This window comes from Thamnophis sirtalis, unplaced genomic scaffold (genome assembly GCF_051295495.1).
Source record: "Thamnophis sirtalis isolate CommonGarterSnake01/CBP01778 unplaced genomic scaffold, rThaSir2_p1.2 scaffold_8, whole genome shotgun sequence".
Taxonomy (NCBI): domain Eukaryota; kingdom Metazoa; phylum Chordata; class Lepidosauria; order Squamata; family Natricidae; genus Thamnophis; species Thamnophis sirtalis.
Genome location: NW_028261388.1, coordinates 26,175,804 through 26,193,042, shown reverse-complemented (window position 1 = coordinate 26,193,042; position 17,239 = coordinate 26,175,804). Strand labels below are relative to the sequence as shown.

General features: G+C 37.9%; 1 protein-coding gene across 3 annotated transcripts in view; it reads left to right on the top strand.

Moving 5' to 3' along the window:
* CCDC169 (coiled-coil domain containing 169) overlaps positions 1-17,239 on the top strand; it is a 32,124-nt gene that overhangs the window by 7,793 nt on the left and 7,092 nt on the right. The window contains exons 5-7 of one of the 3 annotated variants that reach the window (XR_015697470.1): positions 12,029-12,127; positions 12,576-12,629; positions 14,793-14,906. Coding sequence is in view for 2 of the 3 variants with exons in the window: in XM_014062628.2 (XP_013918103.2) it covers positions 12,029-12,127; positions 12,576-12,629 (153 nt within the window). In the remaining variant the exon portion in view is untranslated. The remainder of the gene's footprint in view (positions 1-12,028; positions 12,128-12,575; positions 12,630-14,792; positions 14,907-17,239) is intronic. The other 2 variants (XM_087721300.1, XM_014062628.2) reach the window with 2 other exon arrangements.

Genomic DNA, 17,239 nt, shown 5'->3' with positions numbered 1-17,239 from the left:
GAACTGATAGGCATAATAGATGTGCAGAATTTGATTTGCCTGTTCAGGTTGGATGGTGGCATCGCTCTGTGCTAGTATCAAGGGCAATTCAAGGCCATTCTTGTTGTGAACTAGATCCAATGGGAAAGTTATTTCATGCCCCATATGTTTTATTTTATAGAGACTAATTATCACGCAGTTATATTGCAATCCATCGAAGCATGCTCTGTTGCATTATAAATGTTGCTATAATTAAGAAAGATTGCGGGAAATGTGTAAAATATTCTTCTGGAATTAAATTTGTAACAGGAAACTAATCTTTTACAACATGTTGCTTATAATAGAAAAACTTAATGGAGGAAGACTGGTATATAAACAAATTATTGCATTGCTTTAGGGACACTATTTCAATAGCACCATCTTCAAAACATTCTTATCCAAAATTGCTGGAGAAGTTGGGTGTATGATATAAATATTATCATAATTTATTGCTTTCTATAAGGCTAGATCTCATAAATCCTTTGTACGGGATCTGGATTTCAAGGAGGAGAATGACTAAGATAATAATACTAATGCCAGCAAATATAAGGGTGTGTTTTCTTTGTACATAAATCATTTTATTTCACTATGAGTTTGCTGTGTATATTAGAGGTAAATGTGTAAGAATTTCCCTAGATAGAATTGGTTAGCCCAGTCCTGATTGATGCTACTCCTTTAAGCATATGTCCATACCCTATTCATTCAATGTTTTTAGACTGATTATAAACTGACAATTAGATTTCAGTGTTAAACTGTGGTTAATCTCCACGTATCTGACACAGGTGTTTTTTTTACTTATAGCCAAGTAAGTGGGCTTCAAAACCAAAGAGAACCATAACAATCACAAATGTCCTTAGGCAATACACATGCACTCAGAGGCTAATATTGCTTTCTACTTCATTCTTTCCCTCTTCTATTGCACCTTCTACTGTTTCTCCAGCTACTACATGTAATGAGTCTCCCTACTAGAGAACAGTATTTCTTTATATTTGCTTTAGAGACATATATACTTCCTTCCATCTCTTCCAAACACCATCACTCCCAGCTGCCTCTTTGTTCAGCTTTTATAGCCAACAGTTTTTGTGCTGGCTAGGGTGAGGACTTGAAGGGACAGGACAATAGCAGCACAGGTGCTGGCCACTTTGTAAGCAGTCTGCCTTCTGACATGTCTATTAAAAGACTCCCTTCTTCGGCAATATTCTTTAAATTACATGGGTTTTGAAATATGGTGTAGAGTTTTATTAGGAGGGACAAAGTACTGTTTTTTTCGGACTATAAGACTGAAAAACACACCAAAATTTTGAAGAGGTAGTAAGAAAAAAAAGTATTTGTCCTCTCCAGCCCCCAGGAGTACTCTGCAGGCTTCAGCAGGGCTGGGGGAAGGCAAAAATGTTCCCGTTTTTGCAAAAAATGGGTGGAAATGGGCCATTTTCCACAAAAATGGGGGTATTTTTGCCTTCCCCCAGCCCTGCTGAAGCATGCAGAGGGCTTTTGGGGGCTGGGGGAAGGCAAAAATGCTTCTTCTTTGCGAAAAATGGCCTGTTTTTCACAAAAATTTGTGTGGCTTTGGGAGGCCAAAAATGGCTGTATTCCTTGTATAAGACGCACCACCATTTCCATGCTCTTGGGGGGGGGGGGTAGGGGAATGTGCGTCTTATACTCCAAAAAATACGGTATATGCAAACTGGGCAGTCTTGATTGGATACTACTGTTGACTACATACAGTCTGCAGGCTGTCATTCCCTACACAGTACGAAGGCTCTGTATTTTTTAGAGTCATTGGAAAAAATACATTATTTCCTTATTTTTCACTTTAGATATGAGATGACAAACTTCAATTTACCTTTCCTGAATACTTTGTTTGTCTCATTAGCCAGTGGATTTTAATGGTTATTCATTCTGCACTCCATTTCTGAGATATAATAAATAGGATTTCTACGTCCACTTTCTCTTGTGTCTTATTTGTGCTGGGGCAAATTGTTTGGATCCTCCCTGAGCAGATATATGCCTCAATATGCCAAACAAGACTTTGCTTCAAGTATAAATGTCAAAAATTCCAAGGCTAAAGTAATAAGTAGTGTTCTGTTGATATATTGAATATACGGTAGTCATTTTGTTACACAAGCAGTTACTCAAATTGCATTGAATACTCTTTATGGCATCTAAAGAGCTTGGCATGTGGCATTTTTTCCAGGCTTCTCCTATTCTTCATCGAAGACTGTAAACCATAGGCAAACATGATTTGAACAGATGCAGCATTTCCCCATCATGATTTTATTCCTGGGTATTTAACGTTTTGCTTGGTACTGAATTTTTGAATGCTGTTTATAAACCTTCATTGATGTAATAAAGATACTGCTTAATATAGAATTCTATTTTTTTGTAAAGCTTATGTAATCCACCAGGGGGCACATTGTATTTACAATATATATGTACCAGACTTTAGAGGAGTCTTTTGTCTCTTTGACAGGTTGGATATACAGTGCCACGATCAAGTTGGGCAACATTAAACATTCCACTGTCCCACAGATCTTGGTGAAAGTAATGGGATTTGAAATACGTTTCTATTAGCTGTACTGTGCCTATTCTGTTTTTGAGTTTCATATTTAGAGGAAAATCCCTTTTTACATGCATATGTACATAGCCAGCATGCTGCTTCTTTTGGAATAAGGAACATTATGCAAATTACAAAAAAAGGAATATTAAATAGTGAGTTGTAGGAATGTAGGTATGAGTTAAAGAAAGGAATTATAGTTAAATCTATTTTATGCCATTATTCACTATATTGCTCCATTCCTTTCTATCTTTGCAAATCTTGCTTATATCATGACCATACACCACTTAATATATTGGTTCCACCACAAAATCGCGGAGGACAAAATCGCGCTCGACGAAAGCGCGCATTTGACGTCATCACATCAACATCGCGCTGTGATCGAAAAATGTAAAAATAAAGCTAAAACCTTACCCTAACCCCCCTAAACCTAACCCTAAACCTAACCCTTAACCTAACCCTAAATCTAACCCTAAACCTAACCGTTAACGTAACGCTAAACCTAATGCTAACCCTTAACCTAACGCTAAACATAACCCTAACGCTCTAAACCTAACCCTAACCCTAAACCTAAACCTAACCCTTACGTTTATGTGAATTGGCTTGCTTTAATTTTAATTTTATTTCAATTTTTAATTTTTTTCGTCGCGCTGTGATGACGTTACATGCGCGCTTTCGTCGAGCGCGATTTTGTCCTCCGCGGTTTTGACGGGTCACGAAGTGCACAGAATCATGCTTGTCTATATATTTATTTCCATTTCTTTCAAAATTGATTAATTTCTCACATACATTATGATTATTTTTCTAACAGAATTTGCATACCTTAGCATTTATCCATCCATTTCCCCATCTTTAATAAATGTTCTGCCAGGAATAAAAGTTTATCTATTTATATTGATTATTCACCACCTTACAATTGTTAATTTCATTTTCCTATCAAACACAACCACATTTGTTACATCTATTTTCAGATCCAGAATCCTCATTGTGTCTAACCTTCACTTGAAAAGTACACACATATTTATGTATCCACCCAACCACTTTTAATGTCACTACAAACACTTCTTATATATCCATTAAACCAGGCATCACAAATTGTGAGGTTTATAGGTAGTCCTCTAGTTATGGAGGCTGCTCATCAAAGTCATAACTTGTGACAGTTGTATTTTTTTGTGGCTGTAAGCAAATGCTGCAATCATAAAGCAACTGCTGTGGTTGTTAAGTGCACACTGTGGTTGTAAAATGAACCATTGGTTCATGGTGGATGAGGTTTTGCTGAAAACCAGCAAGTAAATACTGGTTTTTGGCAAAACTGTTGTAAAATGTGACTGTGGGGCGCTTCTAATTAATATGAATGCAGTCCAATTGCCAAATGCCCATAGTGTGGTCATGTGACCGCAAGAGGAAGGGAAGCCATTCAAACTTTGAATCCAGGTCTTTAGTATCACCTAGATGAATGTGTCGGCATTTCAAATAGTTGCTAAGCGATTAGTCATAAGCTGAGGACTACCTATAGCTCCTTTGGAGAGGAGCAGACAGTCAAGTGGAGTCATGAAAAAGATCTTATTTAATAAATATGCCTTTCTCAAAGTTTAATTGCATTATTTTCATTATTCATTTTTGTTCATTTTGGTATTTAGAGTTTTAGGGGAGTTTTGTACATTAAGATTACACTAAAGGGAGGTGTTAACAGCAAAAGGTTTAGGAATCTCTGATTTAAAAATCATATGAACAACACATAACCATATCTTAATCTCTATTCAACCCTAAGCATATTATGTATTCTCAGCAAACTTTACATTCATCATATCAGTGGTGGGTTGCCCACCCAAGCTCCTTACCGGTGTTTAAAGGCTTCTGTGTTTCCGCGCATGGTGCATACAGCACCTGCGTGATGCTCCACGGAGCAGCTGGAGCGTTGCGGAGGCACTAAGACACATGCGCGCGTGTTGCGTGCATCCATGAGGACACCACCGGCCACGTTCCAACTGTACCGGTTGGAACGGGATTTGCAACCCACCACTGCATCATATATAACACTTGCTACATTCATTAACTACCCTGTATTTCATATTCACACAAAACCTTCCACAATTCAATTACTACCATATATTATTCCATATAAATACAGTAAACAAACTTTCTCATAACAATTATTACATGAATAATAAACCATATTATAATTTTAAATAATATTTCTTTTTGTTTTGGTGGCAAAATTCCAGCATTTCTATTCCTTTCTTTTCATTTAGAATTCCTAATATATAATACCTTAAATATCTAAGTGCTGACATGATAGAAGAAATAGTATCAAACTGTATTAAACTAAAGATTGTCTATTCATATGTAAGGAAGGGACATTGTTCCATCTCTGACTTTTTCATTTTAATTCACATGTCATGTTAAATGAAATAAAATTGTGCTTTCACAATTTTATTGTAGCTTTTTTCCCCTCCCCAAACATGAAAGTCAAATTTGCAGTCATATATGGCGAACTCTTTAAATTGTATTTTGAATTTTAGGGGCAATATTAACCATAATTAATTAAGAAATGGTGCTTATATTGTCAATTGTGAAATATAGTGCATTATTAAGGGTATAATTACTGCATTAAGAATATAATTACTGTATGGCAGGGTTATTTATTATTTATTCACATATTAAATAATTTATATGGCTGTCCCTCTCAAAGCCGTGACTCTTATGGTGTACAAAGATTAACAACATTTGTTAAAAACGATAGGCCTGATTTTATGATGTCTTCCAATCATAAAATCATATCAATAATAGGCACTCCTGGCCCAAATGCTTGGAGAAACTTCCAAGTCTTCAGAGCTTTACAAAAAGTAAACAGTCAAGACTATTGGATCTCTAGGAGATGCTGTTCCACATGACAAGGTCTTCCACACAGAAAACTCCATTCCGGAGTCAAACAAAATGAGTCAGAAGTATATTCAGCCAGTGGTTCTGGCTGATGGTTCTGGTGAACCAGTAGCAGAAATTTTGAGTAGTTCGGAGAACCGACAAATACCATCTCTGGCTGGCTCCGCCCCCATCTGTTTGCTGCCTCCCGAGTCCCAGCTGATCAGCTGTGTCTTCTGTTGCGCTGCACAGGAGAACAGAGCTGAAAAGCAGGTTAGTGGCTTGGGGAGGAAATAGGGATTTTACAGTATCCTTGCCCTGAAGGGGGTAAAAATGGGGATTTTGCAGCATCATTTCCCTGCCACGCCCACCACACCACGCCCACAGAACTGATAGTAAAAAATGTTGAATCCCACCACTGAAGATGACATTGTTTAATAGAGGAACCTGGAGCTCTTCCTTCTGTATTAGATCTGGTAGGCTGAGTAGAAACCATGGGCAAAAAGGTCCTGTTGATAGTCTGGCCTTCTTAACCTTTTATGCCATAGACTCTTTGAAAGTCTGGTAAAACCTATAGATGTCTTCTCAGAAAAATGAATTCAAATGCATACAGTAAATGCATAGACACCAATTAAGTTCATATGTATGTTGTTGCAAAGGGTATTAAAGCTTCCATAGTTTGCTTTACAAGACAAATAAAAACTTTTATCAAAGTACACCAGAATACTCTAAAATTAAATGTCAGCAGGTAATGAATATAAAGTTGTATACTTTTTTCCTCATTGCAAGTTTGTGGATCCCCTGATATGTATCGATCTTAATTGTCCCAAAGGTGTTTTTTTCAAGAGGCAACTGGACTTTCTGGTTTTTCTTTGAATATGTTTCGCTTCCCATCGAAAAAGCTTCTTGGATGAGGAGTGAAACTTCTTCAAAGGAAAACCAGAAAGTCCAGTTGCCTCTTGGAAAAAAAAAAACACCTTTGGGACAACCATGATCTGGATGACTGAGAATTCCATAGACATTTATTGAGCTTAATCTACCAGGTTAAGAACCCATGCTGTATCGGTTTAAGAAGTAGAATTATGAGAGACTAGGTGAAAGCTAGGAAAGAAATGGAAGAGAGTAAAGACAATTCAGCCAAAGTGGGAAAAATCTGGGATGAATGAAGCATTTCAACAAATTCAGAGGATCTGTCTTAATTAACTCATTGCAAATGAAAAATTCCTATTAGAATTTCCAAGATTTCTTTATTAACTTAAGATTAGATTAGAATAAAATTTATTTAGAAGTCAAATCAGTCTTCCTCTTATTTGAATTGATGTTGCCTTCTTTGTATTCTCTTGTAATGTTGGGGTGCTTTTTAAATGGGGTATGCTTTATTTTGTACATTTTCTCTGTCAACTGCCAAAAGTTTGAATTGTGGCAGAGAATATGTTTAATAGAAAAAATATACCCATAGTCTGCCTGAAAAATACAGAAATCAAGCTCTCTGTATGTGTCCAGCCAGCCAGCCCACTGGTAAGATTACCCCGTGGTTGCAAATAAATAAAATAATCAAATTTAGAAACTGCCAATTTTACTCCTAAGTCTTAAATCATCTTTCCCTCTTGTCCTTCTAAGACTTTTCCTAGCCTTGAAATTGAAACTTCTCAGGGTGTATACAACAATTATCTCAATGCTGGTTCTATTTGCCATCTTTAAGCCTTAACACCATCTCTGATATGTCTGTATTTGGGGAAAGAAATCACTATAATTAAGACAGTCCTATAATATTCTATCATATTTAACATTCCATTCACCACATTTTTTACAGATAGACACAGTACTGTATCTCCAGATTTTGAGTCCCAGTGCAATACCCATGGAAAACATGTGCTTAGCATTATCTGCCAGAATCCTTGTCCCAACTTATTTATTTATTAGATTCATTTAATTATTGAAAAGGAAGCCAGTATGTGCAAAGTGAAGCACCAGCTTGAAATGTAATCTTTATTTACAAGGATGTCTCTGGGCTCCACGTAAACTCATTATTTGTAATTAAGTATATATTGTGCTCTGTGCTTTATTTGGAATAGTTCCCTGTAGAAAAATTTCCTTCATTTTTTTTTCTATCAATTTTCATTTTATTCGATGGAAAGGAATTTGCTTTCAAAGTTCTTTCAGAGGAGAAGATAATTTTGATGAAATGTGGGTGGAAGGTGATATTTGGACATTGACTTAGTAAAAGGTTGCCAACAGTGTGTTTGAGTGAGACAATGTTCTCCCTACGGCTTCCTGGATTCCTGGCTTCCTGTAAATCTTAAGGGCTTTTCAGATGATGAAATGCAGGCAGGAAGGGGTGAGGGGCATCAGTGTAGTGGAAAGATTAATAACTGTCAAAAACAGCAATAGCATTTGCTGCCTCTCACAACAATTCTCTGAGCTCAGAAATATTACCCAGACAATTCTGAAAGCAAACACCCTGAGAATCAGGCCAAAAAAAATCAGGTTTCTTTTATGGGCCAAGAAAATTTTTGAAAAATTATTAATCAGATTTCAGCAGTGTTGAGTTGCGTTTATTTGAGTTGCGTTTATTTATAAACTGTTTCATATCCAAAAACTATTTGTTAAGATGATAAGAAATACTTGGAAATGGTGGTTGAAAGCAATCTTGCCAATTTGTTTTCCAGTGTTTTGTGACTGTCTAGGCCAGGGGTATCAAACTCGTGTCATCACTTTGTTTTCATGTGATGTATTATGACTTTTTTCCCCTTCACTAAAATGGGGGTAGGTGTGGCCAGCGTGTGATGCATCCGGCCCATAGGCTGCGAGTTTGACATCCCTGGTCCAGGCCTATCATGGCAGTCATTTAGTGAGCCTGTCATAACACACATTCGAAATTCTGAAGGAGACTCCGGATAAAGAGAAGGTATGTTGCAGATCCCAATGGTTAAAGAATTACATTGGGCAGGTTTAGGAAGAAACCCTTCTTTGCAGTTGCCCTGCCCTTTGGAACATTCTTCCCCAGCTCTCCTTTTGGAAAGGTTTTAAAACATGGCACTATTGTCTTGCTTGAGGCTCACAGGGGAGCATGCTGGTTAGCACCCTGAAGGTTCACCCATTTTAATGTTGAATTTTGACAATCTTTGCCACTTTTTAGAATTTATATACAGTTTTTATGTTTTAGCGGTTTACTTGTATGTTGCTTAGAGTTCCTCTGAAGGAGACAGATGGTTTCTAAAATGGATGGATGGATGGATGGATATAAATAAATAAATAATAGATAGATAGATAGATAGATAGATAGATAGATAGATAGATAGATAGATAGATAGATAGATAGATAGATAGATAGATAGATAGATAGGATCCCTGTTGTGGTTGGATTTTCATTTCAACTCTTAGCTTTCTATCCATATTGCTAAAAGAACAGATTCTCTTAACGTCAGTTTCTCAAACTTAGTTTCATTCCTTTTGTCATTTATACCTAGACTAGGTTGCATCAGGTTTAGCTGACTACCGATGGTGCGTCTTTGCTAACAATGGCGTCTTTGCTAACAATGGTATCTGTGAGGTTTTTTAAATCTTGTTTTCTTTAGAAAATAAGTGTTGCAGTCGTTAGTCCTCTGAATATTAAACAGTCCTTTAGCAGTCATTTTTCAGATCTCTCAATTGATAAAAATGCGGGTTTGCTAACCATTCTGGGCATTGTTTAGAGTATTCGTGAGATAGAGCACTATAATTTGTCAATCTCTAAAATATTGACGTGTATTCATTTAGCTTCTGGCCCATTAAGTTTCTTTTGACTTTATTTAACAGCTGTAAGTAAAATTATGAGAAATTCATAATGTATAGTGCAGCTTTTCAAAATCCCTTGTGCTTCTGACCATTTTTAATTCTTTAAAGAAATCTTTTTTAAAATTTTGGAGGTCAGACCTCCCTCAAGTGGCATTAGTGTTGCCAGCCCATTTTAAAAGAGTTGCCAGCATTCCGAGTAACGCATCCATTGAAAGCAGAATTCCAAGGCATGTCAAAGAACATGTTTATTGGGTACATCATATTGGCACAGCTGGTGAAAACCAACTCTTAAAAGTTCCCGTGGTTTTCACCTAATTAAAAGAGCAAAGGTCCCCTCTCCCAGATGTCACCAACCACATTGTCCAATGAAAGTAGCTGGCAGGCTGCTTGGTCACTCCTCTCCTCCTTCCACAGAAACCTGTTAAGATGACCTTGTTTCCCACAGGGAAACTTTGTTTTTGACAGTTAACTAGTCTATCTATTATCTACTCCACCCCCTCCCTTCCCCCTCTCAGGGTTCGTGGTAACTATGAAGCAGCAAAAGATGTCTTCTTCAGCCAGGTTCACTTCAGAGTTGATAACATTATCTTCTCTCCTCTCCCCTCCCCTTCCCTCCCTTTCCTTCTTTTTTGTCCCCAGCTTTGTATCACAATTTGCAAATAGTGAGATGTTAATCTATATTATTGAAGAGTTACATTGTACTGCTTCACTGCTGGATCAGCTTCCCCCAATTTGATGCAGCTTCCATAATACTCCAAGCAAACATGGCAGTGTTGAAGGCATGAGATGCAATGGCTGACCTTAATACAGAACAATGTTCACTGCAGAATTTGATACGTTTTGCTCTTTATAGTAACTTTCCTACCTTAAGCACAATTTGCTTAATGGTTGTTGACAAAATATTTTGGGCAACAGAATTCTACTCTATGTATTTCAATAATTTCATTTTGGCTAAAGTATCAAATATTTGTTTGGATTGCCATGATGTTCAGCATCTCAGAATGTAAACATGCCAAGGTTGGCAAGGGACTGCCCTGATTGATACCTGTCTCACCTCTGATGGCGACCAGAAGGAGAGTATTAGCAGATGCCAAAAGACTGGGAAGTTTCTGTAGAATACTGTAAAATGGAAATATTTTATTTTATTCAAAAGAGATTTATTTATAATTGGTTGATACTTCAGTTTATTATAAGTAAAATAATAGCTTTGTATATTTCCATGATGTATATTACTTCCTTAATTCTAGAGGATTAAAATTAATATCTTGCTGTAAATTGTAGGAAAACTATTGAAAACTCTGGATCTTGTGTCAGTTTCCTAACATCTAAATCATTGGGGGATTTATTGCAATATGTGAGCATCTTTTAAAGTAATATGCCATTTCTGTCTACATCACTATAAATTCTACTTTGTGATTTTTAACCATTTTGTTATCTTATGGAAGGTTCAGCTATAGACAGAAATCTTTCATAGAAAGTATGAACAACTCACAAGTAATGTATATTCTCTGTTCATTTCATATGTAACATTGAAATTGTGAAGGGTTGTGCTTTCTGCTGAGATTTAGAATGCCTGTTGACTTTGAAATAAATCCTCCTGTATTCAGAAGAGCCTATTCTCATATGTTTATTTGGAAATAAACTGAGTCAACTCAGTAGTACTTATTTCTGAGTAGATATACACTTTTTATTACCATAGTGGTAAAATGGTAATCTTAGTGTCTATAGCAATTATAGCAAACCTTTTCGGTCACGTGTGTGCGCGTTCGTCAGGGCCACACTCCTGAAAAGCCAAACTTCCGGGTTCTAGTGCTCATGTGTGCTCGACAATGAGCTCACTGGCGTGCATGTGCAAGCTGATTTTCGGCACTGCCGTGCATGCAAAGGGATCGTGGTCCAGAAAAGCCAAATGTCCGAGGCATGCGCACCCAACAGTCAGTTGGCCACCGTGCATACGCACACCAGTTTTTGACACTGCTGCATGCACGAAGGACAGCTGATCATCATGCATGCATGTGTGTCAGAATCCTGGATGACTAACAGGCAAGGCCACGCCTGTCAGGCAACATGTCTTTGTGTGCCACTTTGGGCACGTGTGCCACTGGTTCACTCACCATCATGGGTCTATAGTAAGTACAGTCAGAAGGGCAGTAGTTCCTTCGGTTTAACCGTTTGCAAAACAAACTCTGGTAATGATCAAGCTTGTATACTGTTTTTTCACAGATTTGAGTTTTGTGTGGGTATGTAAATCTCCAAATTACATTTCATCAGAACAGATCATGATCAAATTTGTTTCAGATCATGAATTTCTGTCAAATCACAATTTAAATAAAACAGAATTTCCTGAAATTGCACATAACAGGGACTGTTGGGAAATATTATTTTTTCCTGAAGTCTGTGTCTTATTCAAACTGCAATATTTCATGGTTTCCCTTGGATCTAAAAAGAACCATCCATGAGGCTCTGAAAAATCAAAAAGCGAAGGCAAGTTTTTGCATGGATATGTTGTTGTTGAACAAGGAACAAAGATATAAAATTCTGTAGCTCTATTTTCTTTAATAAGGGGTTAATGGATTTATTAGTCTGTGTGCGTGTGCGTGCACGCATGTGAATTAAAAGTAGCCCCAAACCAATCCTGTTGTATGTCTCTGCAGTTGCTTAGGCAAATAAATAAGATATTTTGAAATTATAGCTTATAATTGGGTTTAAAGCATGCAATCAATTCTAAATTGCTAATGGCCTTTTTCATTCGGTAACAGAATAGCAGTAAAACTAACAACTTGGTATATTTTATTTTATTTACATATTTAATGTCAGGATTCTTTAAATCAGTTTCTTCAAAAATTGGAAGAGGAAAAGAAAAGTCTCCAGAACCAGCTGAAGGAGTATGAACTTAGACTGGATCAAGAGGCAAAGGTCTGTATCTACCATAGTTCTTCTAAAATAGATCCATCTAAGGTGCTTCATGATCACCTGTTATATTGATTGTACATACCTATGCATCAGTGGTGGGTTCCAACCGGTACGGTTGGAACGGGCCTGGCTGCATCCACATGGATATGCGCAGCACGCACTTGCGTATTAGTGTCTCCGCGATGCTCCAATTGCTCCGCAGAGCGTCGCATAGGCACTGTGCGCGCCAAGCGAGGAAGCCTTAAAAGACAGGTAAGGAGCTCGGGTGGGCGGGTGGGCCCTCCAGAGCACCGTACCGGAACGGTATCCAGTGCTCCGGCTAGGCTCCAGTAAGCTTGTACTGGGGCGTACCGCCTGCAACCCATCACTGCTATGCATACATATGAATCCTGGACTATGCCTATTCTCTAATTTTCTGTTTTCTTCACTTATTTCTTCTTCTGGAATTTAGGCTTACCATAAAGCCAATGATGAATGCCGTGCATACTTAGCAATGATCTCACAAGTAAGTCTAAAAAGCTCTGGAGAAATAAGAATGATAAGAAAATATTTTGTCCTAAACAAATCATTACTCTTTCCTTTCTGAACTTTCCTTGTCTATTTTAAGCTGATTCACCTCTTGGCCAGAAAATTCTGCAAAGCTGAGTCAGCTAGAATGCTGGAGGGAAATGTTAATCAGTCTTGCCATTTTCTTTCTGCCCTTGTAAACTTAAAATTGGCTATATGATGTTACTGATCCTTAACTCTTAACTAAACTGTGTATTGTATTAAAGTGTATTACTTGTACACTCATAAATGTCACTGCTCATTATTTTTCTGCCCCTGGTTCTTCCTTTCCCAAGTCTATTAAAATTAGTGGAAGTGTTACATCTGCAAAAGAGCACTATGTTGTGGAAGATAAACTATTTATTGAGCCTATGACTGTAATTTTATTGGTTTTGCTTCAGATTACAAGTAAGAATAAATTCACCTATCTTACCTATCAACAATCCATGGTATTTCCATATACGTTCATTCATAAGTCACTTTGGATGTGACTTTCTTTTCTTTTTTTAATGTACAAATTCAATAAGTATAAGTATAATCTTTATTGTCATTGTATTTAAATTGGTTATGTTTGGGGCCTATCTTTAAAACGTCCAAAATGGGATTATGAGTATTATTTTCTTGCTTCATCTTCCAACTACGCTTTGCAAAAGTCCTTGGTGGAACTTGCACTATTTTCCCACCTAATAACACTAAAATTCTTTACACACAGATGCAAAGATGTTCTAAAATATTATGAGAAGACATTGTTAGGCTACATTAGCCCAAAGTCTGGAGGAGTTTGATAATAGCTTTTCAGACTAGCACAATTTATTAAAATATGTAAAATTTATAAATATATTTAAATATTTTTAAAGGAGACGGGTGGTTTGAAGTGAGAACAATAATTCCATTTTTAAGAATAATCTCCATTTGAATCTAAAATTTTATAAAGAACAAGTAGGGCTTCCTTTATAAAAATAGAAGGCAAGATACACTAGAAAAAGATTAAATTCTGCGACAATAATTTGATTTTTTTCAGCTACAAAATAAATTCTTCTAAAAATATAATTAGCAACACAACGAAAAGGCATAGCAGAATTACAAAAAAAATTACTGTAATTTTAGTAGTTAAAGATATTTAGTAGAATATCTTTTCTACTTAAAATGTTATCTCTCCTATAGCCATCTGCACAATTTCTCAAAGGGCTTTCCCCATTGGCCATTTTTGCTGGAATTGTCAAATTGAAGATTAGTAGCATTTGAAAGGCCACAGAGGATATTTTTTAAGTTTCAGTATTCGTGAATGTCTTTCTTGGCATGCAGTATTTCAAATACCGAAGTAATATTTATTATTATTATTATTTTTACCTCACATTAGAAATGTCAGCCTTTTCAGTGACAAGGTCTTAAACTCTTTAAAGCTTAAAACATTTGAACCTAGCAGTTTGAAATATTCCTGGAATCATGAATTGCTATTGATCAGCTTGTGATAATATTATTTTAATTTAATATTAAAAAAACAAGTGTTTATACTGAAAAGTCAGCCCTGACATGTCATCATCACTTGCATTCTCCTGGTTCTATCAGTGAGGCTTTGTTTGAGAGGGAGGGAGGAAAAGTTAATGAAATTTGTTGATTTGTTTGTTGGTTTTACTAGACTTAAATATCATTCCAGTCACAATTGACTCTTCAGTAGCATTAGCAATATAATGGTAGTATTTTGAGCAATAGTTTTTAATTGTTAAAAGCTGGAGGTTTGAGAAATATTCAGGTTTGCGGGTGCTTTCTTTCTTTTTAGCAATAGCAATAGCAGTAGACTTATATACCGCTTCATAGGCCTTTCAGGCCTCTCTAAGCGGTTTACAGAGAGTCAGCATATTGCCCCCAACAATCTGGGTCCTCATTTTACCCACCTCGGAAGGATGGAAGGCTGAGTCAACCCTGAGCCGGTGAGATTTGAACCGCTGACCTGCTGATCTAGCAGTAGCCTGCAGTGCTGCATTTAACCACTGCGCCACCTTGGCTCTTTCTTGCATTGTTTGCAATGCTTATTAAATGTACACATAAATGAAAACATAAAAATATATTGGGGCTTTCTAAAGATTAACAAATGTATTATATTTATTCTCATGAATCATAGCCTATTTCAATAGATGCATACGTCCAGTTTTCAAAAATATCGTATGTCTACAACTGCTATAGAAGGAAAATTGAATGAAGAGGCAAAATTACCTCAGTGACTGTAAATAAAGCAGTAGGTAGTTATAACTATCACATTCATGTGTTATGTAATTGTATTACTTAATTTATTTATTATGCTTTTATAGTTTATAGTTTATAGTTTATAGTTTTATTAGTATTTGTAGGCCGCCCTTTTCCCTGAGGGGACTCAGGGCGGCTCACACAAAACCGGGAAGGGGGAATACAGACATTAAGATAGAAACATATAATAAAATAGTAGGCAACATACATTCATCATTCGGGAGGGGTAACTATCCTAATCCCCAGGCCTGACGGGCGAGCCAGTTCTTCAAGGCTATGCGGAAGGCTTGGACGGTGGAGAGGGTACGAATCTCCACGGGGAGCTCGTTCCAAAGGGTCGGGGCTACTGCTGAGAAGGCCCTCCTCCTTGTAGTTGCCAGCCGACACTGGCTGGCCGATGGGATACGGAGGAGGCCTAATCTATGGGATCTTATTGGTCGCAGGGATGTAATTGGCAGAAGGCGGTCTCTCAAGTATCCAGATCCACTGCCATGTAGGGCTTTATGGGTGACTAATAGCACCTTGAAGCGCATCCGGAGATCGACAGGTAGCCAGCGCAGCTCGCGGAGGATAGGTGTTATGCGGGTGAATCGGGGTGCACCCGCAATCACTCGCGCGGCTGCGTTCTGCACTAGCTGAAGTCGCCGGATGCTCCTCAAGGGCAGTCCCATGTAGAGCACATTGCAGTATTCCAGCCTAGAGGTCACAAGGGCCCGAGTGACTGTTGTGAGAGCCTCCCGATTCAGGTAGGGTCGCAACTGGCGCACCAGGCGAACCTGGGCGAATGCCCCCCTGGTCACAGCCGTTAAGTGGTGGTCAAATGACAGCTGTGGATCCAGGAGGACTCCCAAGTTGCGAACCCTCTCTGAGGGGTATAAAATTTGACCCCCCAGCCTGAGTGGTGGAATATTAGCCAAATCTTTGGGAGGAAAACACAACAGCCACTCGGTCTTTTCCGGGTTGAGCACAAGCTTGTTAACCCTCATCCAGTCCATAACGGCCTCAAGGCCCCGGCTCATCACGTCTACCGCTTCATTGAGTTGGCACGGGGCGGACAGATACAATTGAGTATCGTCCGCATATTGATGGTATCTAATCCCGTGCCTGCGGATGATCTCTCCCAGCGGTTTCATGTAGATGTTGAATAGTAGGGGGGATAAGACCGAGCCCTGAGGCACCCCATAATTTAGGGGCCTAGGGGACGATCTCTGCCCCCCCACTAACACCGACGGTAATTATAGGATAATTTTTCCAGAGAATTCCTCAGTAGTAGGTGTCAGACCCTCTATTAACGGTACCAGAGACAGCTGAGGCTACCTAAAAAGGATTGTATATGCAAACCTTTCATATAGACTTTTGCAAATTACAATATACTTATGATTGGTGCACTAAAATTAGTGATTGACTGTAATTGATTGGATATAGCACAATGTCATGTATTCAGTGAGGTCAGAATGATAAGGTAACATGGCAACAGTACAAAGAGTACTACTTGAGTTCGACTAAGACTTTCAAACAAAATTGTTATTGATTGATTACTTTATCTCCCAGGGATCTTGTTTATCAGTACTGTTTTTGTCTGTCCTAATCTATGTTCCTAGTGTTGGACTGAGCTGACAGTAATTTTCTCTGGAAAAATGAATACAGGGAGCACAGTGACTTTCTTGTCTTGACTAACACTATACTTTATATTCCATTTATATGCTATTTTAAATATAACTAATTCTGAGCAGTTTATAGACCTTTAATAAGATGAAAGCTGTATCAGCAAAAGTACTTTGCTGATACAGGAGCCGAGGTGGCGCAGTGGTTAAATGCAGCACTGCAGGCTACTTCAGCTGACTGCAGTTCGGCTGTTCAAATCTCACCGGCTCAGGGTTGACTCAACCTTCCATCCTTCCGAGGTGGGTAAAATGAGGACCCGGATTGTTGTTGGGGGCAATATGCTGACTCTGTAAAACTGCTTAGAGAGGGCTGAAATCCCTATGAAGTGGTATATAAGTCTAACTGCTATTGCTATTGCTACTTGTACATAAGAGATTCACCCACCAGAGGAATGACAAATATAACTGTCTTACTTTATAAAGATTTAGTGAAAAAGCCAAAAGAAGTGGAATTTATCTGATGTCAGGAACAATGCTGTTCTGTAGGCTCAGTGAATCAGAAGACCTTGAGTCCAAGATCCCTACAAATGGCACTTCCTAAAGAGCAGGCTCTAGAAATAGCTCTTTCTTCCAAATCTTGATAGATAGGCAATGATTTTGGGGGATAGGTGATCCATAGATAATCCTGAACTGGAGAAGATTCATAACATGTTAACCCTAA